The following is a 24,571-nucleotide window of genomic DNA, read 5'->3' as shown; positions in this document are numbered from 1 at the left end:
CCAGTAAGTAACAAGTATCTCTACCAGATATTTCAGATATTTTATAATTTTCAAGAATAATGCTGCAAATAACATAAAAATATATTTCATGCTTGATTTAATGCAAATCCAATAATTTTAAATATTCACATATAATATAATCATAAATCCGATTCGATTCAAAACACTCGTAACTCAACAGCCTTGACTATGACCAACGTTTAACCCCCATTGCGGGGTCCACAGAATACCAGCGCACAACCCCCACTGGCAGGGTCCACAAATACCAGTGAACAACCTCCACTGGCAGGGTCCACAAACACCAGCGCACAACCCCCACTGGCAGGATCTACAAATACCAGCGCACAACCCCACTGGCAGGGTCCACTGAGTACCAACGTATAATCCCCATTGACGGGGCCCATTGAAACATAGTTAGGCTGAGAGCATAAATCCGATCTGTATCAAAACACTTTATATCATAAATATTTCACTGAACATGTACATAAATCGACATACCAAAATATTTCAAAAGCACTTTTCTTTCAAAACACAATTTCATAAATCATGCATAATTTTTAGAGAATAATTATTTATTTTCAGAATAAATATAGAATATCTCGAGAAGATGATTCATTACTTACCTTTCACGGAGCACTGAATGAACAGATCGACTAACTTCTAGGAGATTCTTCCGTGCCTATTATCCAAAATTATATTTTTACATTAATTTTAATTCAAAATTAAATCTAACAAATCCCAAAATCAAAATCTCGCTTAAAATCAGACTCGTCTCTAAACTCGATCAGAATCATCAGATGAAGCCTTCCCCTATGCTAATCTTAGAAGGATAACTTTAGAGAGAGAAATCCATCAAGAGAGAGAAATAAGTTAGAGAGAGAAAATTTTAGAGAGAGAAAGTAGAGAGAAAGTCCAATTTCAGAGAGAGAAAGTCAGGGTTCAGACTGAAAGAAGAGAGAGAAACTCTCTCTCTCATCAATTTCAATTTTTTTATTTATTTATTTATTTATTATTACTTATATATATATATATAAATATATATATATATATATATATTATTATTATTATTTTTTTTTTCTTTTCTTTTCTTTTTCTTCTTTTCTTTTTCTTCTTTTTCTTCTTTTTCTTTCCTTTTCTTTTTCTCTTTTTCCTTCTTTCTCTTTTCTTTTTTTTTTTTCTTCTTTTTCTTTTTTCTTTTTTTCTTCTTTTCTTCTTTTTTCTTGGTTCTTCCCGTGCCGGAACAGGGGACCGGCATCCTCCGGCCTTGACCGGCCGTTCGGGCCATGGCCGCCGCGACGGAGGCCGGCGGCCGACGGGGGCCACTCCCCCGATCACGGAGGAGTATGGCCGGCGGTCAATTTCGATCGCCGGCGCCGGAAAAGTTCACGGGAAAGAGACAAAAAATATAGTCTTTTTTTTTCCCGACCGAAAATCGGCAACTCTCGTCGCCGGCAGCCGCGCACAGGAGCACAGAAGGAAGAGGAAGGAAGAGGGAAAAAAAAAGAAACTTACCTTGACCTCCGGTGGCCTCGTCGGAGAGCAGTCACGGCGAGAACAAGGCAATGGATCGTGGCTCTTCTTCAAAAAAATCAGAGAGGAAAATAGGGGAAAAGAGTCGATGGATCGATTCTAAAGAGAGGGGGTCTTCTTATAGAGAGTCCTAGGACTCTGAGGGGTCCTAGGATTCCTGATTTGCTTGGGTTTCGCCGGAGAAGAAGACTCCTACTGGGAGTCTTCTTCCCGGTTTTACTCTGGTTTTCTTTTTTTTTTCTTTCGTTTTGGGCTTGGGTCTGTTAATCTAGCTTGGGCTTGGGCTATGACATTCTTCACCCCTAAAAAGAAATTTCATCCTCGAAATTTTTCATACCTGTCACCATTGTATTGGAAGCCTGTGGATTCTGTTGAGTAAGCGCATAAACTCTTCCCTGATTTTTAGAAATCTGTCCACCACCCTTATGTTGTCCTTCATGAGTTCTTTTGCCAGCATGATTTTCAGTATTTAGCGGGCAGCTAGCAATTTTATGATCCATCTGACCACATTTGAAACAAGCACCGGTACTCCAATAGCAATCATTTTTTGCATGATTTTTGCCACATCTGGAGCACGGCTCACCATCAATCTGTTGAGTCTTATTGTCTACTGCTCTCTTAACTGAACTTTGATGTTTTTATTATTATGATGCTCATACTTTAACGTCCCAATATTCCTAATATTTATCCACCTACACTCATACTATGTCAAATTCTATTTGTCATAATTTATCCACTTATGCTCTGATACCATATTAATTGTCACGCCCCCGACCCGAGATTGTGAATCGAGGGTCGCGGCAACCGCTGCATACTTATGAAGAACTCTCTCCATAAGCATGCAAGGCATCTTATCACGATATCAATACATCGTAGCGGAATAAATTCAAATAATTATTATTCAACTGTAATTCAAGTAATTAAATCAAATGTCTTACATCCAATAAAATTTTTGCTAACAATAAAATAAAAAATCTAACTTCAATTGGAGTTGACAATGCTAAATCTCGCCTCTAAAAGCTCTATCCCAATATTTCTTCCCACGCTCGAAATTAATTATCTGAATCTGAAAAATAGAAAGAAAGGTAATGAGCTAGACAGCCCAGTAAGTAACAAGTATCTCTACCAGATATTTCAGATATTTTATAATTTTCAAGAATAATGCTGCAAATAAATATAAAAATATATTTCATGCTTGATTTAATGCAAATCCAATAATTTCAAATATTCACATATAATATAATCATAAATCCGATTCGATTCAAAACACTCGTAACTCAACAGCCTTGACTATGACCAACGTTTAACCCCCATTGGCAGGATCCACAGAATACCAGCGCACAACCCCCACTGGCAGGGTCCACAAACACCAGCGCACAACCCCCACTGGCAGGGTCCACTGAGTACCAACGTATAATCCCCATTGGTGGGGCCCACTGAAACATAGTTAGGCTGAGAGCATAAATTCGATCTGTATCAAAATATTTTATATCATAAATATTTCACTGAACATGTACATAAATCGACATACCAAAATATTTCAAAAGTACTTTTCTTTCAAAACACAATTTCATAAATCATGCATAATTTTTAGAGAATAATTATTTATTTTCAGAATAAATATAGAATATCTCGAGAAGATGATTCATTACTTACCTTTCACGGAGCACTAAATGAACAGATCGACTAACTTCTAGGAGATTCTTCCGTGCCTGTTATCCAAAATTATATTTTTACATTAATTTTAATTCAAAATTAAATCTAACAAATCCAAAATCAAAATCTCGCTTAAAATCAGACTCGTCTCTAAACTCGATCAGAATCATCAGATGAAGCCTTCCCCTATGCTAATCTTAGAAGGATAACTTTAGAGAGAGAAATCCATCAAGAGAGAGAAACAAGCTAGAGAGAGAAAATTCTAGAGAGAGAAAGTAGAGAGAGAAAATCTAATTTCAGAGAGAGAAAGTCAGGGTTCAGACTGAAAGAAGAGAGAGAAACTCTCTCTCTCATCAATTTCAATTTATTTATTTATTTATTTATTTATTTATTTATTTACTTACTTATATATATATAAATATATATATATATTTATTATTATTATTATTATTATTATTTTCTTTTCTTTTCTTTTCTTTTTCTTCTTTTCTTTTTCTTCTTTTTCTTCTTTTTCTTTCCTTTTCTTTTTCTCTTTTTCCTTCTTTCTCTTTTCTTTTTTTTTTCTTTTTTCTTCTTTTTCTTCTTTTCTTCTTTTTTCTTGGTTCTTCCCTGCCGGAACAGGGGACCGGCATCCTCCGGCCTTGACCGGCCGTTCGGGCCATGGCCGCCGCGGCGGAGGCCGGCGGCCGATGGGGGCCACTCCCCCGGTCACGGAGGAGTATGGCCGGCAGTCAATTTCGATCGCCGGCACCGGAAAAGTTCACGGGAAAGAGACCAAAAACAGAGTCTTTTTTTTCCCGACCAGAAATCGGCGACTCTCGTCGCCGGCAGCCGCGCACAGGAGCACGGAAGGAAGAGGAAGGAAGAGGGAAAAAAAAAAAAACTTACCTTGACCTCCGGTGGCCTCGTCGGTGAGCAGTCACGGCGAGAACAAGGCAAGGGATCACGGCTCTTCTTCGAAAAAATCGGAGAGAAAAAGAGGGGAAAAGAGTCGATGGATCGATTCTAAAGAGAGGGGGTCTTCTTATAGAGAGTCCTAGGACTCCGAGGGGTCCTAGGATTCCTGATTTGCTTGGATTTCACCGGAGAAGAAGACTCCTACTGGGAGTCTTCTTCCCGGTTTTACTCTGTTTTTCTTTTTTTTTTCTTTCGTTTTGGGCTTGGGTCTGTTAATCTAGCTTGGGCTTGGGCTATGACAATGGAGATCTCAACTTTGAAGCCACCTGGATTCAGCAGTGAGAGTATTTTGTACCATCAGATCATTTTACATGGCTCATGGAGGATAGAATTTTGTCAAGATGGATTGGTCCGGTCACACTCGTTAATCATCGATTAAATTGTTGAGCAATACATCAAAACCTTGTCCAAATTTCATATACAAGCCTAATAGTATTATGAACCGATTGCTCTTTGCATGATGTCACAGAAATGAAGAAACAAAATCGGCACCCTTTTTCCATTAAGTCTGAATAACATGCTCCGATGGAAAATATGGAGCAGTTTTCCTGATAATTACAACAAATTTACAACAAGACATTGTAAACTGAGACTTCTTTCCATTTCTTGTACATATCATATGATGCTTGCATTCCGCAGAAAGGTCATTGTAATTCTGAGATTGCCTGTTGTAGGTATTTGAAAGATCTTTGATACCTGATAAATCCCATAAACCAAAACTCAAAGTTATCCATGGTAACCACCTGGATGTATTTCTGGTTCGGCTTGTCCAGATTCTCACTCGACGTGGCTTTCTTAATCATTCTCAACGGAATCAAAACCTATTAAAGACACCAAATTCAGTTAGGGAGCTAAAATATGTCAGGGTTCTGCAACATTATAATAGGATTGATTATTCTCTAATTTTGTGCATGAAAACCTATAGAAACGAAATTACCTTGTAAGGCACTCTGGCCAGCTCTACTTTAGAAGAAGTTAATGTAAGGGACTTGTCACTGTGAAATGCAATTTTCTCGGTTGAGATAAAGAGCATCCCTGCGATAGGGCCGGCTGTGGTTGACAGATAACACTGGAAGGTCTTCAGCAATTTCTCTCCTTTCTCAACAGAGAAAGCTTGCCTGAAAACTCTCTCAACACCTCCTGCTTGAAGAATCCTTGCCCCCAAGCTCAACTTCCCCTTCATAGTTTCAGAGATTTTAGGCCCCAAGGTCACTGCAATGTCATAGGGAAAGAGGATTGCTCATCAAAGCCCATAACTAATATCATTTAATAGAATATATACTTTATGAATTATGTTTTCCAGAAGCTAGGCATTAGACATGACAAACCATATGGTTGTACACATTACTTGGGAATAAATGGATGTTCTTTTAATCTTCCTCTACTTCTATACCACTTTTCTTAAGGAAGAATGATATTGCATTGTGCTGAAATTTGAATTGAAGGTAGGGGTGGATGGTTACCATGTTCTCGGATTCCTTGCACGTAGCTGTCCGCTTTTTTGCTGAACTTGCTCATCAAATCAGCAACTGAATCCTTTTTACCTATAATTCCAGAAGATTCCCATTAATATACAACTTAAGAATGTCTTTCAAATGCTATGAAAAAAATGAAAAAAAAAAAAAAAGAAAGAAAAGAAATAAGAACAATAGATCAGAGAATATGAGAGAGATGATCATTACTTTGTTTGCAGTAGATGGACCCATATGAATCAGATTGAAGGTATGGGCTAGCAGGCTCGGCAACAGAAGCAGACTCACTTGGTAATTCCTCTGCTGCATATGTGACCGAAGTGACAGGAATTCCAATGACATGGTCATGGCTTGGGTTCTTCATTTTGGGATGAAGCTCCTTTAGCTTTCTTAGCTCCAGCCGCTCTTGAGGTTGTTTCTCTGCGAGCTGTTCCCTGCTCCAAACGCCCAGCAGAGAGTCCTTTTTATAAGGTGGAGAAATCTAGGAAGTGGTGAATGTATTCAACAGAAATAAAGTGGCCAGCTGAATCAGCACTCTTATCTTGCAGAGTCATCATCAGCTCATCCAATATAAAAGAATTGTAATTTAATGAACCCAGAAAGAAGAGAGAAGAAAAGTCTCCCACTGCTTTTGTGCCATCCGTCCACCTTTGCGCCATCTCACTACTCTTTTTAGCAATCGTTGGTGTTTCTAGAATTTTTCATGATCAAGGGAGTTGATCGAGCTTAATCATACATTAACTTCTATAATGACCAAAACACCAAGTTTGGTGTAGAAGTTATTGTGGCCTTTTGTTTAAGAGATGTCATGTGTCTGTCTTTTGAAAGGAGAGGTGACCATGAACACAACCGAATTCGGCTAATCAACTTCTGACATATATCCTGATAAAGAATTGATCTTGCAGTATTTGATATAAGCCACACAAAAAGGGTCCCTCCCTTAAGGTTGTGCACCAGAATTCTCTTCAGGTGGACCAGCTGATGCTTGTAGCAGTCTTCGGCTGGCGTGGAATGGGACCCATCTGATGTGCCAGACTATCTTTCCATAGAATTGAAGCAAGAAACAGATAATCTTTTCCACCTTTCCTCCTCCATTCTTTCCTTCTGTTCTTCAAAGTTTTGTACTGCATCGCGCCGACATGGGTTGACGGGGAAATGTGTCAGCACCTCATCACACGCAGCTCTGAGTCAGCATTTCACTTCATGTTTGGAGGTTTGGTGTTGACAAGGGAAGCTTCTTTTGAAATGGACATGATAGGTCGGCTTTTATTTAATTAAAGGGATAAGAGTCCAGCATATTGAAGGGTAACTGACATGAATTTTTGACATGAAACACTTTATCCCATAATTCTCTTGCCATTTCTGAATTTAACTTGTAGATTCATACATATTCTTCTGAGGTGGAAAAACTACATGTTTTAAAGCCATTTCTTAATTCAACAACTACAAATCGACCAAATATCCTTTGCATCTTGATGTACAAGTACAGATAATATGCCTGCATTAAGGGAAAAATGATTGGGTACCGACATATAATTCTTCCAAAAATAACAAAGTCGATGTTGGGAATACCCACCGACCGACCGATGCCGAGGACCGACCGACTTACGTCGAAGGACCGACCGACGACGCCGAGGTCCGACCGACCGACGACCGCTGAGGACCGACGACTTACGTCGAAGACGACGACCGACGACCGAACGACGACCGACTTACGATCGAAGGGACCGACCGACCGACTGACGGGCGCCATCACCGGCCAATTGACGGCCCATCACCGACTGAGGATATGTCGGGCATACCTTTCCCGACTGACTGAACCCGGAGGTCTGATGGCCGACTCACGTAAGACTCACCGACCAACGGAGGGGCCCGACGCCACTCAGCTGGCCACCGACCTAGGGTCGGTCGACTCCTCTGATCGCCGTACAGCCGCCAGACCTTGTCAGTTCTGACAGCAACATGCGGCACGGCCATCTAGGGACATTGTCCCGCCGAGGACATTGTCAACCCTGGTGATTTGACAGCCCCACGGCGACATGACACTTTCACGGCGACTCTGACAATCTACAGTGAGTTGACAATTCCTCACTTGTCTGCGCCATTAATGACGGCGCCATACCGTGCTCCACTATATAACTCGGGAAAGGCAACAGTGCAAGGGATCCGCTCCCCCCACTTCTCGACTCCAAAATCACAGGCTCGCTCCTCTCTCCTCTTCTGATGGCGTCATAAAGATTCTCTATTATTTTCTAAATAATACAGGGAAGGAAAGAATTAAAAAAAAAGAAACAATGATCAAAATAGCGCAAGCAAAATTGCAGGTGGAGAGTAAATTACTTCAACACGTTTGAAAACCTGTACCACAAAGACCTCTTGTCTGCAGAGGCGACGTGGAATTGAACCTATAGGAGTAGACGAGGGACATTCCATTTTCGAAGGTTTGCGTCAAGCAACAAAAGGCAGATCTTTTACAAAAGTCCATCCATTTTCCTCGTTTTGATCCAAGAATCAAAACCGACAAAAAGAAGGCGAATCTCATTGGAAAAGAAAATGCCTCCAGTCTTATGCTTATCTGTAAAACCATCTTCTCCTGTTATTTTCTTCATTTTGAGGTGGAAGTACATCGTATATAACTCACAATGCTGCTACTTTTCTCAGGTTCTGTATATAAACCTACTGCTGGAATTGGCCCACACAATTCTGAGCATCACATGCATGTTGCAACAGAACTGGAGGATGTCCCATTAAACAATGGCCACCACCATGGCACCATGTGGTAGTTAAGGCATTACCTTCATCCACAATCTTAGCTTTTCTAGGAAAAGAAACCGACAAGTTGTAGTGGATTAGGCTCACCTTACAAGAGATATAGCCAAATCAGCCACTTGCATACCACTATAAGACTTTTCACAACTTCATGTTGAAAATTGACAGCACTTTGATTCAAACGTACTTAAAAAAATTTATACAATATCTAGAAAATGCCTCCACATACTTTGGAGTACATAAAGCATTTCATAAACTATGAAGAAAATAAGAGGAATCAATTTGCAAAGCTCTGTAGAATCATTAGTTATGTCAACATAATGTATATTCTCTTATCACATCTAGCCTCACTGATTTGAATGCCAAGTGTTGATGAATACAATGCAAATAAAAGGAACGGTTGTAAGAATTTCTCCACCATTTCAACCAGCGAATCTATCTTTCTATTTTTTAAATAGAAGGACCTATCTTTCTATTTTTTTGGTAACAGACCTATCTTTCTATTGGTATGGCCTTTTATTGGAGATGATGCAATATGTTGACAAAACTCAACTGCTGAATGCCACGTCCCAGCTGTACGCGGATTCTGTGCCGACAAGTATTAATTTCAACGAGACGGTCAACATGGGCTGGCTGGATTGAGTTTGGGGTTTGTTCTGATCCAACCAAGTCGCTATATGATCCAGTGGTAATCCAAGAACCACCCTAGAGTGGAATTTGCCTACAACCAGGTTTATAGAGGATTTGCAGTTTGGAACTCCAGAATGTGCAGAAGGAAAATTAGGACACTGTAACAAGAAGGAAAAGAGAAAACATAGAGCTTTCCAGACTACAAGCTTAGATATTGCTGGACTTATTAAAATATTGTTTTAAAACTACTCAGATATGTTTTTTTTATTATCGTCTATTGATATATCCTGGATTCGATACCCACTAGAATCATGCTTGTGAGCATGGCCAATGCATGATTGGGTGACATGTGGCAGCCGAGCAAACCTCCGGATGAATAAAGCAAGTGGTTACAGTTTGATACAATCTTAACGCATTAAATATGGACGAGTGCAACCATCTAGAGCAGCCGAAGGAAATAACATAGTAGCTTGTCCGAAGATTTGGGTCACGATGGACTCTCAACCTCCTCTTTACATAAGCCAAGCCAGGAGACCCTAGGCATGGGATCTTTCATCTTGCTCTTAGCTTGCTGCTCTTCACCTCAAATCTCCTCTATTCTACAAAAACTTAGCTTGACTTAAGCATCGAAGGGTTTCTTGCCTGATACATTCTGGTAATCCCTAATTGCTTCCCTTTTGTAGGTTGGATTTCTCATTGTGAAGCCCAGTTCTAGCCACCAGATTGCCTCACTCCATCAAATCAGATTTAGGTGGCAATATCTATATTGAATTTATTTTGTTTTCAAACCGATTTTGATAATTTTTACAAGTTGAATGTATTGCATGCTTATAGACAATACCCTATTCGTGTGGGGTGATTGACATATCCCCATCCATGGCTCCCAAGTCACAAGTTTGATGTTACAAAACTACAATTTTAGCAAAGTAAATCTTCACTTTAGCTAGTAAATAGTCCTAACCAAGTAATTTAGGATCTTCATGGAGAGTTGTTATAGAGTTTATCTTCTTTCCTTGTGCAAATTGAGATCCTTACCCTAGCCTTACCCTTCTAATTCTTTAGGTTTATCAAGGATTTCTAATCTTTAACAACTCTAGGTGAAGTCTGCAACGAACCTGATCAATAGATGTAGGCGACACTCTCAGATCCATTAGGTATTTTAAACTATGATCATTAGTATAGTGCCAACCAATTAAATGAGGATGCATTATTCTTATTACGAAGGATAGTCACCATCTCTCCTTTTTCTTTTTTTGGATAAAATGGATAAATCAAACCAAACAGGTACAAGTACATCCATGGAGTCAACAAACAAAATGTTTAATAATGGAACAAAAAGATATATTCTAGAGTTCCATAATGCTGATTCTGTGATATTAGTCATCTAAAATATCATCCAGCTAGTTGTACTATTAGCTTCCCTATATATATATGAGAAATCTTAAATAAGAATAATGAATGTAACAATCATCAACAATCCAAGAAAAGAGGATGAGTCTAATTTCAGCAGGCAATGGATTAAAAAGCCATTTAATAACTATTTGAGAATCTTCCTCCAAACAAATATTGGTCATCCGCACGGTTTGAATAGCATAAGATAGTCACAAATTTATTTGTAATAGAACCATACTGGTAAAACTAAGTGGTCAGCCTTCCATATTAGATCCAAAAGAATTTTCGTGACCCCATTGAAGACTATCAGAGAAGGAGCACAATGGGATATAGTTTTTGAGATTGTACTCATATTTTTGGAGAAACAAATAAAACTTACTAAAAAGCTAGCCTATGTATGTTCTACTGGCTAATATAGAGACTCAAAGGAAAAAATAGAAATAAAAAAAAAACTTGTATATATTTTTTAGGTAATTTGGATCAAAACATAAATGCTCAATAATAAGAGAATAATAAACTGAATACTTGAACCAGCTTTTTTCTTCAAAAATTTTCTTATTTTCTATGCTTGTTTTTGCTATCAAATAATCCTTCTATAAAGCATCATGCTACTTTATATGGATTAGGTCAATTAGAAGAAAAGAAAGAGATTATATTAATATTGAAATTTAGAATAGAGACAAAACCATGCATCAAAAACCACTATTGCAATAGGTACGAAGAAAAATGAAACAAAAGGGGAAAAAAAGAAAATAACAAGAGTAGAATAAAGGCAAATAAAATTTATGTGATTCAGTTTATTGACCTATATCCATAGGTAGAGACAATATAAAAGCTTCACTATAAAAAAACTTAAGATTACAGTATAAAATTACCTCACAAACTTCAGCCTCCAATATATCTAATCTCTAAGATGCACAAATACTTTCTTGCTTTTAGATTACAAGGGATGTATATAATAAAGTAAGCTAATTCAGAAGCAAATTGATATTTCTATAACAATCAGCATAGGCCAGTATTCTAAGTCGATATGGACTTAAATTACTATCCAAAATAGACCTTCTAGAAGATATTAACTTTTTCTTCTAGAAGTAAAACTTAAAACACACTCAACAAAACTCCACTTTGGCTTGAAGTTTATCAAGTCAAATATATTGAAACCTTTCTTTTTGTCTCTTCCTCACCTGCCCTGATTGGGTCATCAACCTCTATCAATACCAATTAAGTCTAAAATACTTAAACTTCTTAACTAGAAGTAGCATCATCAACATATCAGTTGGATTCTCTATAGTGGCTATCTTTTAAACTGTAATAATATCGATATTGATGATCTTCCAAATAAAGTAATACCTAACATCAATGCACTTTAACTATCACAGTGCATAATTGTTAATTGTCGTTATAAGCCAAGAATACCATATGTAACCCTATAGCTTCCTTTGCTCTCTCTATTACAAGCATATGCACTACTTTCAATTATAGATAAAGCAACTATAGATTGAAGTATAGCCTTCCAATTAGCACTGCAACCAAAAAGAGTAAAGATATATCCTATTAATATTCATTGTTTATCAAATCACCTACATAATCAAAATTAATATAGCCTACAATACCATTAGTTGACATGCTACTATGATAGACTAAGCCAACGTCTGTAGAGCCTTTCAAATATCTCACAATCAATTTCATGGTATATCAATGTGTTTTCTAAGATTGCTTATGTGCTTGCTAATTACATTACCAGCATATGAATTATTGGTCCTAGTGGAACCATAGCAAATATCAAGCTACCAACTTCACTAGCGATTAAAACATGTGACATGTGCTCCACCTCCTCCTTTATTTGCAATGACAATGAAGTAGATAATTTAAATTATGTGGCCAAAGGAGTACTCACTTGTTTAGATATATTCATACTAAAATATTCAATTAGTTTCTCTATGAATTTTTTTTGAGACAAGCACAATCGACCTGCTTGCCAATTTCTATGGATCTGTATTCCAAAATTTTCTTTTCTATACTCAAATCTTTCATTTCAAATTTATCACTAATTGAACTTTCAACTTGTTGATTTCAAATTTATCCTTAACTACAATCAACATATCATCTATATACAATAGCAAATACATATAAGAATCATCTAAAAGTTTTTTATAATAAACATAGTTATTTTAGTGATTTCTAATATAACCATTATTATTTATGAAAGTGCCAAATCTTCTATACCACTACTAGGTAACTTCTACAAATTATATAAAAATTTCTTCAATAAGAAAGCATAATTCTTTTATTTGGAACAACCCCTTTGACTATGATAGATAGATTTGTTCTTCTAACTATCATACAAAAAAGTATTTTGACATCAAGCTACTCAAACTCTAAATCAAATGCACAAATTATGGAAATAAAATAAAAATAGAGCTATGCTTCACAATAGGAGAGAACATTTATGAAAGTCTATTCTCTCCTTCTGAGAATAGCCTTTTACAACTAACTATACCTTGAATCATGCTGCCTCAACCCTAGAAATATCTTCTTTCTTGAAAACCTATTTATAGCCTACTACTCTTTTACCCTTAGGTAACTGAACTAACTTTCAAGTATATATTTTTTTTAAAGTGACTCATCTCTTCATCTACAATTGCAACCCATTCTATAAACTCCTTATTATTCACTGCATCTTGATATGAGAAGGATACTCATCCTCAATACTCTCAGCTATTGCAAGAATATAAGCAACCATATCTACATATTATGAAGATGGCCTAATCGGCCTTCTCTCCCTATGAATAGCAATATTGTACTATTGTTACTATACTGACACATCATCCTATATAAAATCTTACAGCTCTATCTCGATGGATTGAACTGCAGATTTTGTGACACTCTTCCTAGAGCTTCAATATTAAACTCCTCTTGTTTATTGATACCACTCTCTATACCTACGTTATATATCAACATATTCCTTCTTCTGGTTTAACATAGCAAACTTATCTAAAGCGATATCTTTGCTAATAATAATTTTGGGTAATATAAAATCAGCTATACACCTTAATGTATATCCCTTCACTTGATCCTCATAGCTTGAGAATATATATCTTTGCTCTTGATTCAAGTTTACCATCATTCATATGAACATATGCAAGATAAAAAAATATTCTCAAATAAAAATAACTAACAAAGTGATCAGACCATATTTCATGCAGACTCTTGCACTCAATTGTAGTTGATGGAGATCAATTTAGCAAGTACTATACTATATTAATTGCTTCAATCCAGAAAATCTTATAGACTCCAATATTTGAAAGTATATAGCGAGCTCTCTCTATGAATATCCTATTCATCCATTCTGTGACTCCATTCTATTATGATTTTTTTTTTACAATGTAATGTCTCACTATATCTTTATTCTTGTAGAACTCATCAAATTCAACCAAATAATACTCCAAGCCATTATCAGTTCTTAGAGTTTTAATTTTACTTCCAATCTACATCTCAAGCAAGACTTTCTACTATTTGGATTTAACAAACACTTCATCCTTATGTTTCAAAAAATACATCCAAATCTTTCTAATAATTATCAATGATTAACTATCAAAAAATAATATTATTCGCTCCTCGATGCAATCGGAGAGGGATCTCAAAGGTTGAATGGATATAATCCACCATATCCTTGGTGCTACAAATACCAATATTGAACTTTACCATAAACTATTATCGAATATACAATGTTCACAAAAGTAAAGTTTTCGAATGTTTAAACCATCAAGCAGTACTCTCTTGGATAGAATCATCATCCCTCTCTCGCTCATACACTATAACCTTATATATCATGACCGAGTAGCATCTGTATTTGACAATCCTGATGATGAAAAACTATTATAGTACCTATTATTGTTTTATCCAGTAAGTGATAGAATCTATTAACTAACTTTTCTTTCATCACTATAATGGCTCTATTAGAGACTTTCAGTAAACTATTTTTACTATATATTATATCCTTGAGAATTCAGAGTATCCAAAGAAATTAAGTTTTTTTTCAATTTTTGAAATATGCCAAACTTTTAAGATCCTCATAATGCCATCATTCATCTCAAGTTGAATTATTCAAACACTAATAACCACAATAGATTTATTGTCTCTCAACAAAACCTTTCATCATTCCTAGTCTAATAGGTAGAAAGTCAATCTCTATTTGAAGTCATGTGAAAGAAACAACCAAAACCAAAAGAGTCCACTCTACCCTTGAGATATTGAGAACTGATTGACAAAATCTTATTATCAGCATCATTTAAACTTTTTTGTGCTACAATAGTATTAGCTTTAAAGGTAGGTTCTCTATTTTCATCCTCTTCTTTTCCTTTTGGACAAAATCTTCTAATATATCCTTCCTTGTGATAATGAAAAAATAAAGGATGATTTTATATTTTAATTTCGATCAAAACTTATCCTTATTGCTAGAACCCTTTTCCCTGCTCCTACTATCTAGAGTATCCTTATAACTTTCAAACATCTTTTTCTTCCTCTCTTTAAATTGTAAGACATCCTTTACATCATCGACTAAAAAAGATTCTCTGTTGTATGCAGCTCCGCAAGATCACCTGCACCCATGTTAGGTCTCTCATGCATCACCCGCACTGAGCTTTACACACATCTTGATTCCAAAGGGTTGCCTAGGGTTCTATAATTCCACGTGTCCCCTCCTCACGTATGATTCATATGATGAGTACTTGTATCATATAGCAAGAGGGAGATTGGGTGGGTAGAGATTCGAGACACATATCAATTATAAGAAGATCTTCAGCACCGAATTGATTGATTAATCAAAGCAACCATTGTGAGCTGCCTGGGATTCTCGTGCTGCTGCTGCTTGCTCCAGATGCAGTAGCACACAGATTGTAGTTGGTAGCAGCGGCAGTTAGCGGTGTAGTAGCCTCACTCATTCAAGAGGGAAGCATGTGCTTCCTTCCATCCCCGTCTTACCTGAGCCAAAATTTATTTCATGCTAGGAAGGAATTAAAACCGTTATATAAGAATATTCATTAAATGAAGGTGGTGAAGGAAGAATTAGGAAAACAGGGTAGGATAAGATTTTTTGCTTACATTTGCTATGAATTATAATTTTAAGCAGGTTCTATATCAAACAAATGCACCGTAATGCACACTTACAGATTGTAATTTGGTCCGACTCTACGAAGAACTGCAGTGCCTTTGCACTTGTTCTAACTTTATAAATTACAATTTGGCTTTAGAAGCATAAATAAAGTTTGTTCCTCGCTTTCATGTTAATTTCGGACATGGAGTTGGGTCTGCTTAATTAGGTTGGATTTGGCCTAAGTATGCTAGGGTGAGTCGGCTTTGCTTCCGCGAAGAATATGGATTTATAAAACCAAACGTCTCAAAATTAACCAGGCCCATGCATGAACGATGGAAAAGCCGGTCAAAATGGTGATCATAACAAATATTTTTGAAGCGTTCAAAGATCCTTTCAGTCTTCAAAAGAGAGAGTGCCGAACTAGATTTCTGCTTCCCTAACTCCATAAAATTAAATGCACTCAAAACTAACGGAGAGTTAATTGCTCTAATATTTGAAAATCTTGTCACCTCAAAAGAGGCTCAGACTAGCCGCGCCACCAACGGCAGATTATATGCCCCTCGCACTCATGATGTCCACTTAACACTACGTTCAAATTTAGTCCCCAGCAATGCAGACGCAACGATGAGATGTTAGAAAGCACATTTTTGAATGATGGAAGCAAATGTTGCAGTCTAAGTGCTGTCCTTCCCACCCAGATGACACATCCGTAGTCGTCTAATTAAGCGCCTTTTCCTAAATCCCAGGTCAGCCAAGAGGCACAAGACAGAAAAACAGCAAAAGAGAGAGAATGAGAAGCTGCATCATTCAAGAGTCGAGATACCTTTCAACCAAAACAACCAAGAAAATTTCACAGTAGTCATTGCCATTTTCTACATCACAGAGCTTTCTTTCATTTCTTTCCAAAAGATCAAAACCAGAAGGTCCCTTCAAAGGAAAAAGAGAAAAAAAAAAAAAAAAAGGGCTCTTCTACCATCGAGTACTGGCCTCCGACTCAGTAGAGGAAAGTGGAACTACCATCATCAAAATTTAGAGCATAGCTGAAGGCGTCGTAGTGGAAGCTGAAGTGCTGCTTCCTTGCCTTCCCCCTCTCCACTTGCCTTCGAATCTCCGCCCTTAGCTTCCAATAGAGACTCCGCACCCTCCTCTTCCCCCCCTCTAGCACGATCCCGGCCTCCTCCAGTGCCGCCGCCATCCCCATCGCCACTGCCATCTCCACCACCACGTCTAGAGACTAGACACCCACTTTATAAAAAGTTGAGACTTTGAGCTGAGTACTCCCCCTTTAAATAAGAGAGAAAAGAAAGATGGGGCATTGTCTTGTTGGGTTAGGCAATGTTGGAGCAGTAGAAAGCAGAAGCGGAGAATTAGACAGGACGGAAAAAGATGCCCTCCCTCCTACCCTTATTCAGAGTTCCTCCGAGAGACAGAGTCCACCGTTCTTCATAGCTGGGGTGGTCACATGGGGGTGGATACGAGAGTTCTTCTTGGGAGAGTGTGACAAGATTTTGTTTGTTTATTTCTGCTTTTCTTTTTTTTTTTTTACATGTATACGGTATGGTATGGTATGGTATAGTAATTATGGTGGTGTTGGAAAAGGGCTAAAGAAGTGCCTGAGGAAGTTTTGGCAATGCGAAGGATGGCGTTTTGTTTGTTTGCTGCAGCGAATAACTCGGCGATCCGATCTATTGAAGTGGTGCAGCTGCGGGCGTCGGTACTTGGTCAACGGTATTAACAGTTGACGGTACATGGATTAAAGTAAAGATCAACCCATGACGTGAGGTGGTGCAAAGATGGGAAGTTTTTTTTTTTTTTTTTGATAAATTATGTTTCTAAACTCTGAATTAAATCAAATTTTTTTAAAAATTTTTAAAATTATATAAAATTAAAATTTAATCTTCAAACTATCTAAACTAATTTAATATTATCATTAGGTATAATTTTGATGATTTTTTTGATCAAAAATATGATGCGGCAATATCTAGTACTTATATGATATTAAAATTTAAAAAAATATTAATGTAGCACTTATGTTGCATTTTTTTTTCGTTGTATTTTTCTTTCTTTTTCTTCCTCCGGTCTCTCTTTCTTGAGGAGAATGGGGCCACAGAGGAAAAAAAGTTTAGAATGAAAGGAAAAGATGAAACCGATGCTGATTCAGTAGAAGGCATTGAGAGAAGACAATGAGAGATGAGTGAAGAATAATCGAGCAAAAAAAGAGGATAGAGTCATGAAGAGCATTGAGAAGTATCCTTATGAGTGTGGAATATGGATCCCCTATTCAAGATCACTAATCTAAGTGACGATATCGATACTACAATAAAAAGAAAAAAGATATATAAAAAGGACACAGTCAAATATGTGAATCAGTCCAAGACTTATCTTTACGGGGCATGCAAGCTTCACTATAAAAAAAAATAAATATAAAACGAGATCAAATATTCTCTATCTTGTACATCAACTTCTTTCTCAATAAGAAATATAAAATCCTTACAATGCTCTCAAAAACCCCGAAGAAGACCCTTGGCCGCTCTCCAAGATCCTCAGGCTTGTTTTCTTCTCCACAGACCATCAGACCTCTTTTATACGGCCTAAATTGAATCTTAGTCAAAATTCGAGTCTCAACAGGACTTAAGAAATTTTTCTGACTGCTTGATCACCCCTGCACGTGTCCAAAGTGGTCCGATCGCACCCGCAAGCCTTCCTAGCTGTCCAATCATGTAAAACGGCACATGGACCATGACACACCACGTGAGGCCTCCTCTTGGACCACATATGGACCACACAGTGTCTGTGCCATGCTGCCACATGGTGGACCGCATGGGCAGTGTGTGCCTCGCACGCAGGCGCACCCTAGACCTAGCGATGGACAGCGTGTTGCACGTCTTGGGCAAAATGCCTTGCGGGACACACACGTTGTGGGCCTGTGGGCCGCGCCTACAGACCTGCATGCTTGGTCTACTGGATTTCTCCATTTTGGACTTCTCTACTGTGGCTTTCCATTGTGAATCGAATTGGAGGCACCAAAATCCAACAATCTCTATCTCAACTCGACATTCGACCTCCACATAACTTAGAGAGCTTCTGGATGATCTTGCCCCCATATCCTGGGATAAATATCTGACTGCTCATGGATGGGCAACCATGAGAGTCAAGTCAGACCATTCAATTTTATTTCCATCATATGTTGTGATCAGTTTGATCTGAGACCTGCTCAGAGTAGCCCCCCTGTGGTAATAAAAATTTCACCCTACGACATCATCTGTCATCCTCCTGAGTTTCGTCGTGTCCAATCCACCTGTACCTAGAGCTCCATCTCACTCTGAGCTTCCATTGGTTTCTGAAGCTCCATCTCACGCTGAGCTCTCTGCTAAGAGGTAATATCCTCTATACCTCTTCTCCTTCAACACAATCTTATTACCGCACAAAACCTTCAGGATTTCATCGTCAACTCTCCATCTATAGCTGCTTGAATCTAGTCTACTCAATGAAATTATGAAATTAGGTATGTATCGGACCTCACCCAATTTTTTTACTGCTCCATCATGAGTCTATAAGCTGATAGTCCAAATACCCTTGATCGCATAGTTCGATCCATCTGATAGATGAATAGTACCCTCACTACTCTCTAGAGAGTCAAATAGCTCTTCTCTACAATAAACATGATGTGAACATGCAAAATCTAAAATCCACTATAGGGAAGTAGTTATCTCATCAAACATTAGAAAAATATTATCACTTTCTTCTGTATCATTATCTTGAACTGCCACTATAGTAGCCTTCATCCGATCTCTGAGCTGTGGGCAATCTTTGACTTGATGTCCCAACTCATCATACCTATAACACTTGATCTTATTGTAGTCCCTCAACTTAAATTTGGATCGCCTACTTTATGATTCTCTGTCCCTTTGTCCTCTGCCACCACCATCTCCAGTCACTACAATAGCTGAGTCGCCACCTACACTCGAAGCTCGATTCTTCTATCTGAGAATCTTATTTTAAAAAAGTATAGAAGTGACCTCATTCATCTTGATGGTGCTCTTTTCTACAAGAAGAGTAGTCACCAAAGACTCAAAAAAAAAAGAAAGTAACGAAAGCAAGACCAATGCTCTGATCTTCTCCTCAACTTTCTCATTAACATTGAGGAGATCAGTAAAGATCTTTTAAAAGTTACTGAGATGCTTCTACATGCTCTATCCCTCACTCATCTGAAGCTGGTAAAATTGCTTCTAGAGGAAGAGAGAATTGGTGAGTGACTTCGCTATGTACATCTCCTCAAGCTTCATTTACATCGCCGTTGAAAAAGTCTCGCTAAGCATATGGATCACCACATCATCCGTCAAGTACAAGCGGATCATACTCACTAGCTATATCTGGAGTTGTCTGCAATCTATTTTCTTCTTGGTAGTCAGTTTCTTCTCGCACAAGAGAGCATCAATCAATCTTTGTTAGATGAGCACATCCTTCATCCTCACTTGCTAGAGGGAGAAATTATTTTTTCCATCATATCGATTGATCATTATTTTAATTGAGCATATCTTTTCTATCTTCTTCAATCTCAATCAACACCACCACAATCCGGATAATCACGTGCTCTAATACTATTTATTGGAAAGGATCTATCACAAGTACAAAATATGGATCCCTCACTCAAGATCCCTAATCCAGATGACGATATCGATACCGTAACAGAAAGGAAGAAGAAATATAAAAAAGATACAATCAAATACGTAGATCAATCCAAGACTTACCTCTACGGGGCATGCAAGCTTCACTATCGAAAAAAATAAATACAAGAGGAGATCAAATACTTTCTACCCTGTATATCAACCTCTCTCTCAACAAGAAGCACAAAATCCTTATAATGCTCTCAAAAATCCCAAAGAAGATCCTTTGTCGCTCTCCAAGATCCTCAAACTTGCTTTCTTCTCCACAGGTCGTCAGGCCTCTTTTATAGGGTTCAAATTGAGTCCTAGTCGAAATTCAAGTCTTAATAAGATTCAAAAAATTCTTTTAACTACTTGATCATCCCTACACGCATCTGCAATCGTTCGATTACACTCGCAAGCCATCCTGATCATCCAATTGCATAAAACAGTGCATGGACTATGATAAACACTGTGTGAAGCCTCCACCTGGACCGCACGTGGATCGCATGATGTCTGCGCCATGCTACCGCGTGGTGGACCACGCATTGTGCATCCTAGGCTATGCGCTGCAGGTCACTCACGCTATGGGCCTGGGTGCTCGTAGGTCGAGCCTGGCATGCGTGCCTAGTCTGCTGGACTTGTCCATCTTGGACTTCTCTGCTGTAGATCGAATTTGAGGTGCCAAAATCCAATAAAGAGAAGGAGATTTTTCTTTCTTTCTTTTTTTTTTCATTGGGTCTTGTAGATGAGAAAAAGAGAGATGAGAGATGAGAGATTTGAAAAGAGATGGGTAATGAGAGTTTAGTGAGATGGAGTGGTGAGAAATAAAAAAGAAAAGATTATGAGAGAAGAGGAGAATGAGGCTATGGAAGGAAGGGATTTCTTTCTTTTCCTTATTTTTTTTATTGAGATTTTGGGGATGAGAAGAAGAGAGATGGAAAATGAGGGATTTGTGAAAGAAAATAAAGATTTGGGAAGATGAAATATTAAAGATTTTGGCATTTGAGGAAGAAAAAGATAATGTGGCTCAAAATATTTTAAGCTACATCTGTCCAATTGAGCCATGCAAGCAAAAAATATTCTACATAAATATCAGAGATTGCCATATCAAATTTTTGGTGAGTAAAAATCGTCGAAATTATATTTGAGGACAATATTAAATCGGTTCAGATAGTTCAAAGATGAAACTTTAGCTTATTATAATTAGAGACCATTTAAGAAAACTCGACTTAGTTCAAGGATTAGAAATATAATTTACTCTTTTTTTTTATCGAGGAAAAAGATAAACCACGATCGTGCTCATTTCGAGAACCATTTTGAATATTGCAATGCCCATTTAATATTCATAATGCGACTTCTAGTTAGTATTAATTTGTACGATATTACTATTATTGCATAGAAACAAATCAAATTGCATGAAGGACCAAGCTAAAGTAATCAACTTCGCATGACTTGTCTTTGAATTGGTGAAACAAAGATTTGGTTTTAAAATTTTTAGATATTGTTGAGCAAAAAAAATTAGATATCAACATTAGTGACTAAATAAGAATGGCAATTACTTTCAAGGGCCCATATTTTATGGACAATATTATGAAAAAATTGATCAACTTTTTAATTGACAAATTTATCTGTATTTAAATACTTTTCAAGATGAATAAATTATTTTTCATAAATCCTGTTGGTACAAAAATTCGCCTGCGTCGGAGAAGCTGGAGTCGCGGTCGCCGCCGGAACCTGTAAAAGAAGTCTCAACCGGAGGTGGGGTTGCTCCGGCAAGACCCTCCGATGCTCAAGTCAGTTCTCTGCCTCAACAAGAATGGAGTGCTCGAACAAAAATTTTAGCAGAGTTTTGAGATAGAAAATGGAGCTTAGAGAGTAACGTATATGGGGTCCCCCTTTTTATAGGCGGAGGGCGCAACAGACTGATAGCGACGTTCATAACCATCTGGTAGTGGATCGCCCACAGTCAGAAGGAATTTGTTGCGAGGAGTAGTGGAGTGGATCCGTGGCCCTCACTGAAGCGCGCCACGTGGAGTCTGCCGCAGGGAGTGGAGCGGCGTCCAATGTCGCGACTTGCCAGAGGATGGAAGAATCGCACAGTATCCGTTGCAGGAGGTGGAGCAGGATCGTGGGCATCATAGCGGTCTGCCAGGGAATAGTGGAGCCGCACGGAATCCGTCACAGGAAGTGGAGCAGGATCGTGGCCATCATAGCGGTCTGCTAGGGAATAATGGAGTCGTGCGAAATCCGTCGCAGGAAGTGGAGCAGGATCGTGGCTGTTGCTGTGTCACGCCAGGGAGTGCAGACCCGTCGGCTGAAGTTCGGTTGGAGTGTCTGGTGGTTAGTTATCCACTTGAGAGGAGACTGAAGTCCGACCCCAGTAAGAGTCCGGACGAAGTCTTCCTTTAGCCGAGGTCGGAGATGAGGCCCGGCTCCCGTAGGGGTCCGGGTGGAGTTTTCCTGCAATCAAAGTCAGGGGCGAAGTCCGGCTCCCATAGGAGTCCGGACGGAGCTTGCCAGTGGTTGAAGTTGGTGACAGAGCCCGGCTCCAGCAGGAGTCCGGGCGGCGCTTACCAGAAGTTGGAGTTGTGGACGGAGCCCGGCTCCCATAGGAGTCGGACGAGGTCTGTCTGCAGCCGGAGTTGGGGATGAGGCCCGGCTCCCGTAGGGGTCTGGGCGGCGTTTTCCTGCAATCAAAGTCAAGGGCGAAGTCCGGCTCCCGTAGGAGTCCGGACGGAGCTTACCAGCGGTCGAAGTCGGTGACAGAGCCCGGCTCCCGTAGGAGTCCGGGCAGAGCCTTCCTTGCATTCGGAGTCGTGGGCGGAGTCCGGCTCCCATAGGAGTCCGGACGAGGTCTATCTACAGTCGGAGTCGGAGACGAGGCCCGGCTCCCGTAGGGGTCCAGGTGGAGTTTTCCTGCAATCAAAGTCAGGGGCGAAGTCCGGCTCCCGTAGGAGTCCGGACGGAGCTTGCCAGCGGTTAGAGTTGGTGACAGAGCCCGGCTCTCGCAGGAGTCCGGGCGGCGCTTACCAAAATTTGGAGTTGTGGACGGAGCCCGGCTCCCGTAGGAGTCCGGGCGGAGTCCGCTTGCAGTCGGAGTTGGGGACGAGGCCCGGCTCCTGTAGGGGTCCAGGTGGCGTTTTCCTGCAATCAAAGTCAAGGGCGAAGTCTGGCTCCCATAGGAGTCCGGACGGAGCTTACCAGCGGTCGAAGTCGGTGACAGAGCCCGGCTCCTGTAGGAGTCCGGGAGGAGCCTTCCTTGCAGTCGGAGTCGTGGGCGGAGTCCGGCCCCCGTAGGAGTCCAGACGAGGTTTATCTGCATCCGGAGTCGGGGACGAGGCCCGGCTCCCGTAGGGGTCCGGGCGGCGTTTTCCTGCAATCAAAGTCAAGGGCGAAGTCCGGCTCCCGTAGGAGTCCGGATGGAGCTTACCAGCGATCGAAGTCAGTGACAGAGTCCGGCTCCCGTAGGAGTCCGGGCGGAGCCTTCCTTGCAGTCGGAGTCGTGGGCGGAGTCCGGCTCCCGTGGAGTTCGGACGAGGTCTGTCTGCAGCTGGAGTCGGGGATGAGGCCCGGCTCCCGTAGGAGTCCGGGCGGAGTCTGCTTACGGTTGAAGCTAGCGACGGAGCCCGGCTCCCGTAGGAGTCCGGGCGGAGTCTTCCTTGCAGTTGAAGTTGGTGTCGGAGTTGGGGACGAGGCCCGGCTCCCGTAGGGGTTCGGGTGGCGTTTTCCTGCAATCAAAGTCAAGGGCGAAGTCCGGCTCCCGTAGGAGTCCGGACGGAGCTTACCAGCGGTCGAAGTCGGTGACAGAGCCCAGCTCCCGTAGGAGTCCGGGCGGAGCCTTCCTTGCTGTCGGAGTCGTGGGCGGAGTCCGGCTCCCATAGGAGTCCGGACGAGGTTTGTCTGCATCCGGAGTCGGGGACGAGGCCCGGCTCCCGTAGGGGTCCGGGCGGCATTTTCCTGCAATCAAAGTCAAGAGCGAAGTCCGGCTCCCGTAGGAGTCCGGACGGGGCTTACCAGCGATCGAAGTCGGTGACAGAGCCCGACTCCCGTAGGAGTCCGGGCAGAGCCTTCCTTGCAGTCGGAGTCATGGGCGGAGTCCGTCTCCCGTAGGAGTTCGGACGAGGTCTGTCTGCAGCCGGAGTCGGGGACGAGGCCCGGCTCCCGTAGGAGTCCGGGCGGAGTCTGCTTGCGGTTGAAGCTGGCGACGGAGCCCGGCTCCCGTAGGAGTCCGGACAGAGTCTTCCTTGCAGTTGAAGTTGGTGTTGGAGTTGGAGACGAGCCCATGAGAGTCAATCCCATTGAGAACTTCGGCTGAGGGTATTTTATACCCAACACCAGTCCCCCTACTTTCGAGTTTGAATTTCGAATGAAGGAAGTACAGAGAGGTTTGCACAGCCGAAGTTATCTCCTCGAACTCTGTG

General features: G+C 40.2%; 1 protein-coding gene across 1 annotated transcript; it reads right to left on the bottom strand.

Moving 5' to 3' along the window:
• Positions 1–4,615: 4,615 nt before the first annotated feature.
• LOC105053729 (putative GEM-like protein 8) lies at positions 4,616–6,239 on the bottom strand. The gene is made up of 4 exons (XM_029267196.2): positions 5,826–6,239; positions 5,607–5,687; positions 5,081–5,355; positions 4,616–4,964 (listed from the first exon to the last, which is right to left on the bottom strand). Exons 1-4 carry the CDS (start codon positions 5,977–5,979, stop codon positions 4,788–4,790), a joined length of 687 nt encoding a protein of 228 aa, XP_029123029.2. The 5' UTR covers positions 5,980–6,239; the 3' UTR covers positions 4,616–4,787.
• Between the last annotated feature and the right edge of the window lie 18,332 nt (positions 6,240–24,571).

The sequence above is a fragment of the Elaeis guineensis genome, chromosome 11, assembly GCF_000442705.2.
Source record: "Elaeis guineensis isolate ETL-2024a chromosome 11, EG11, whole genome shotgun sequence".
Classification (NCBI taxonomy): domain Eukaryota; kingdom Viridiplantae; phylum Streptophyta; class Magnoliopsida; order Arecales; family Arecaceae; genus Elaeis; species Elaeis guineensis.
This window is presented reverse-complemented; position numbering and strand designations above follow the sequence as displayed.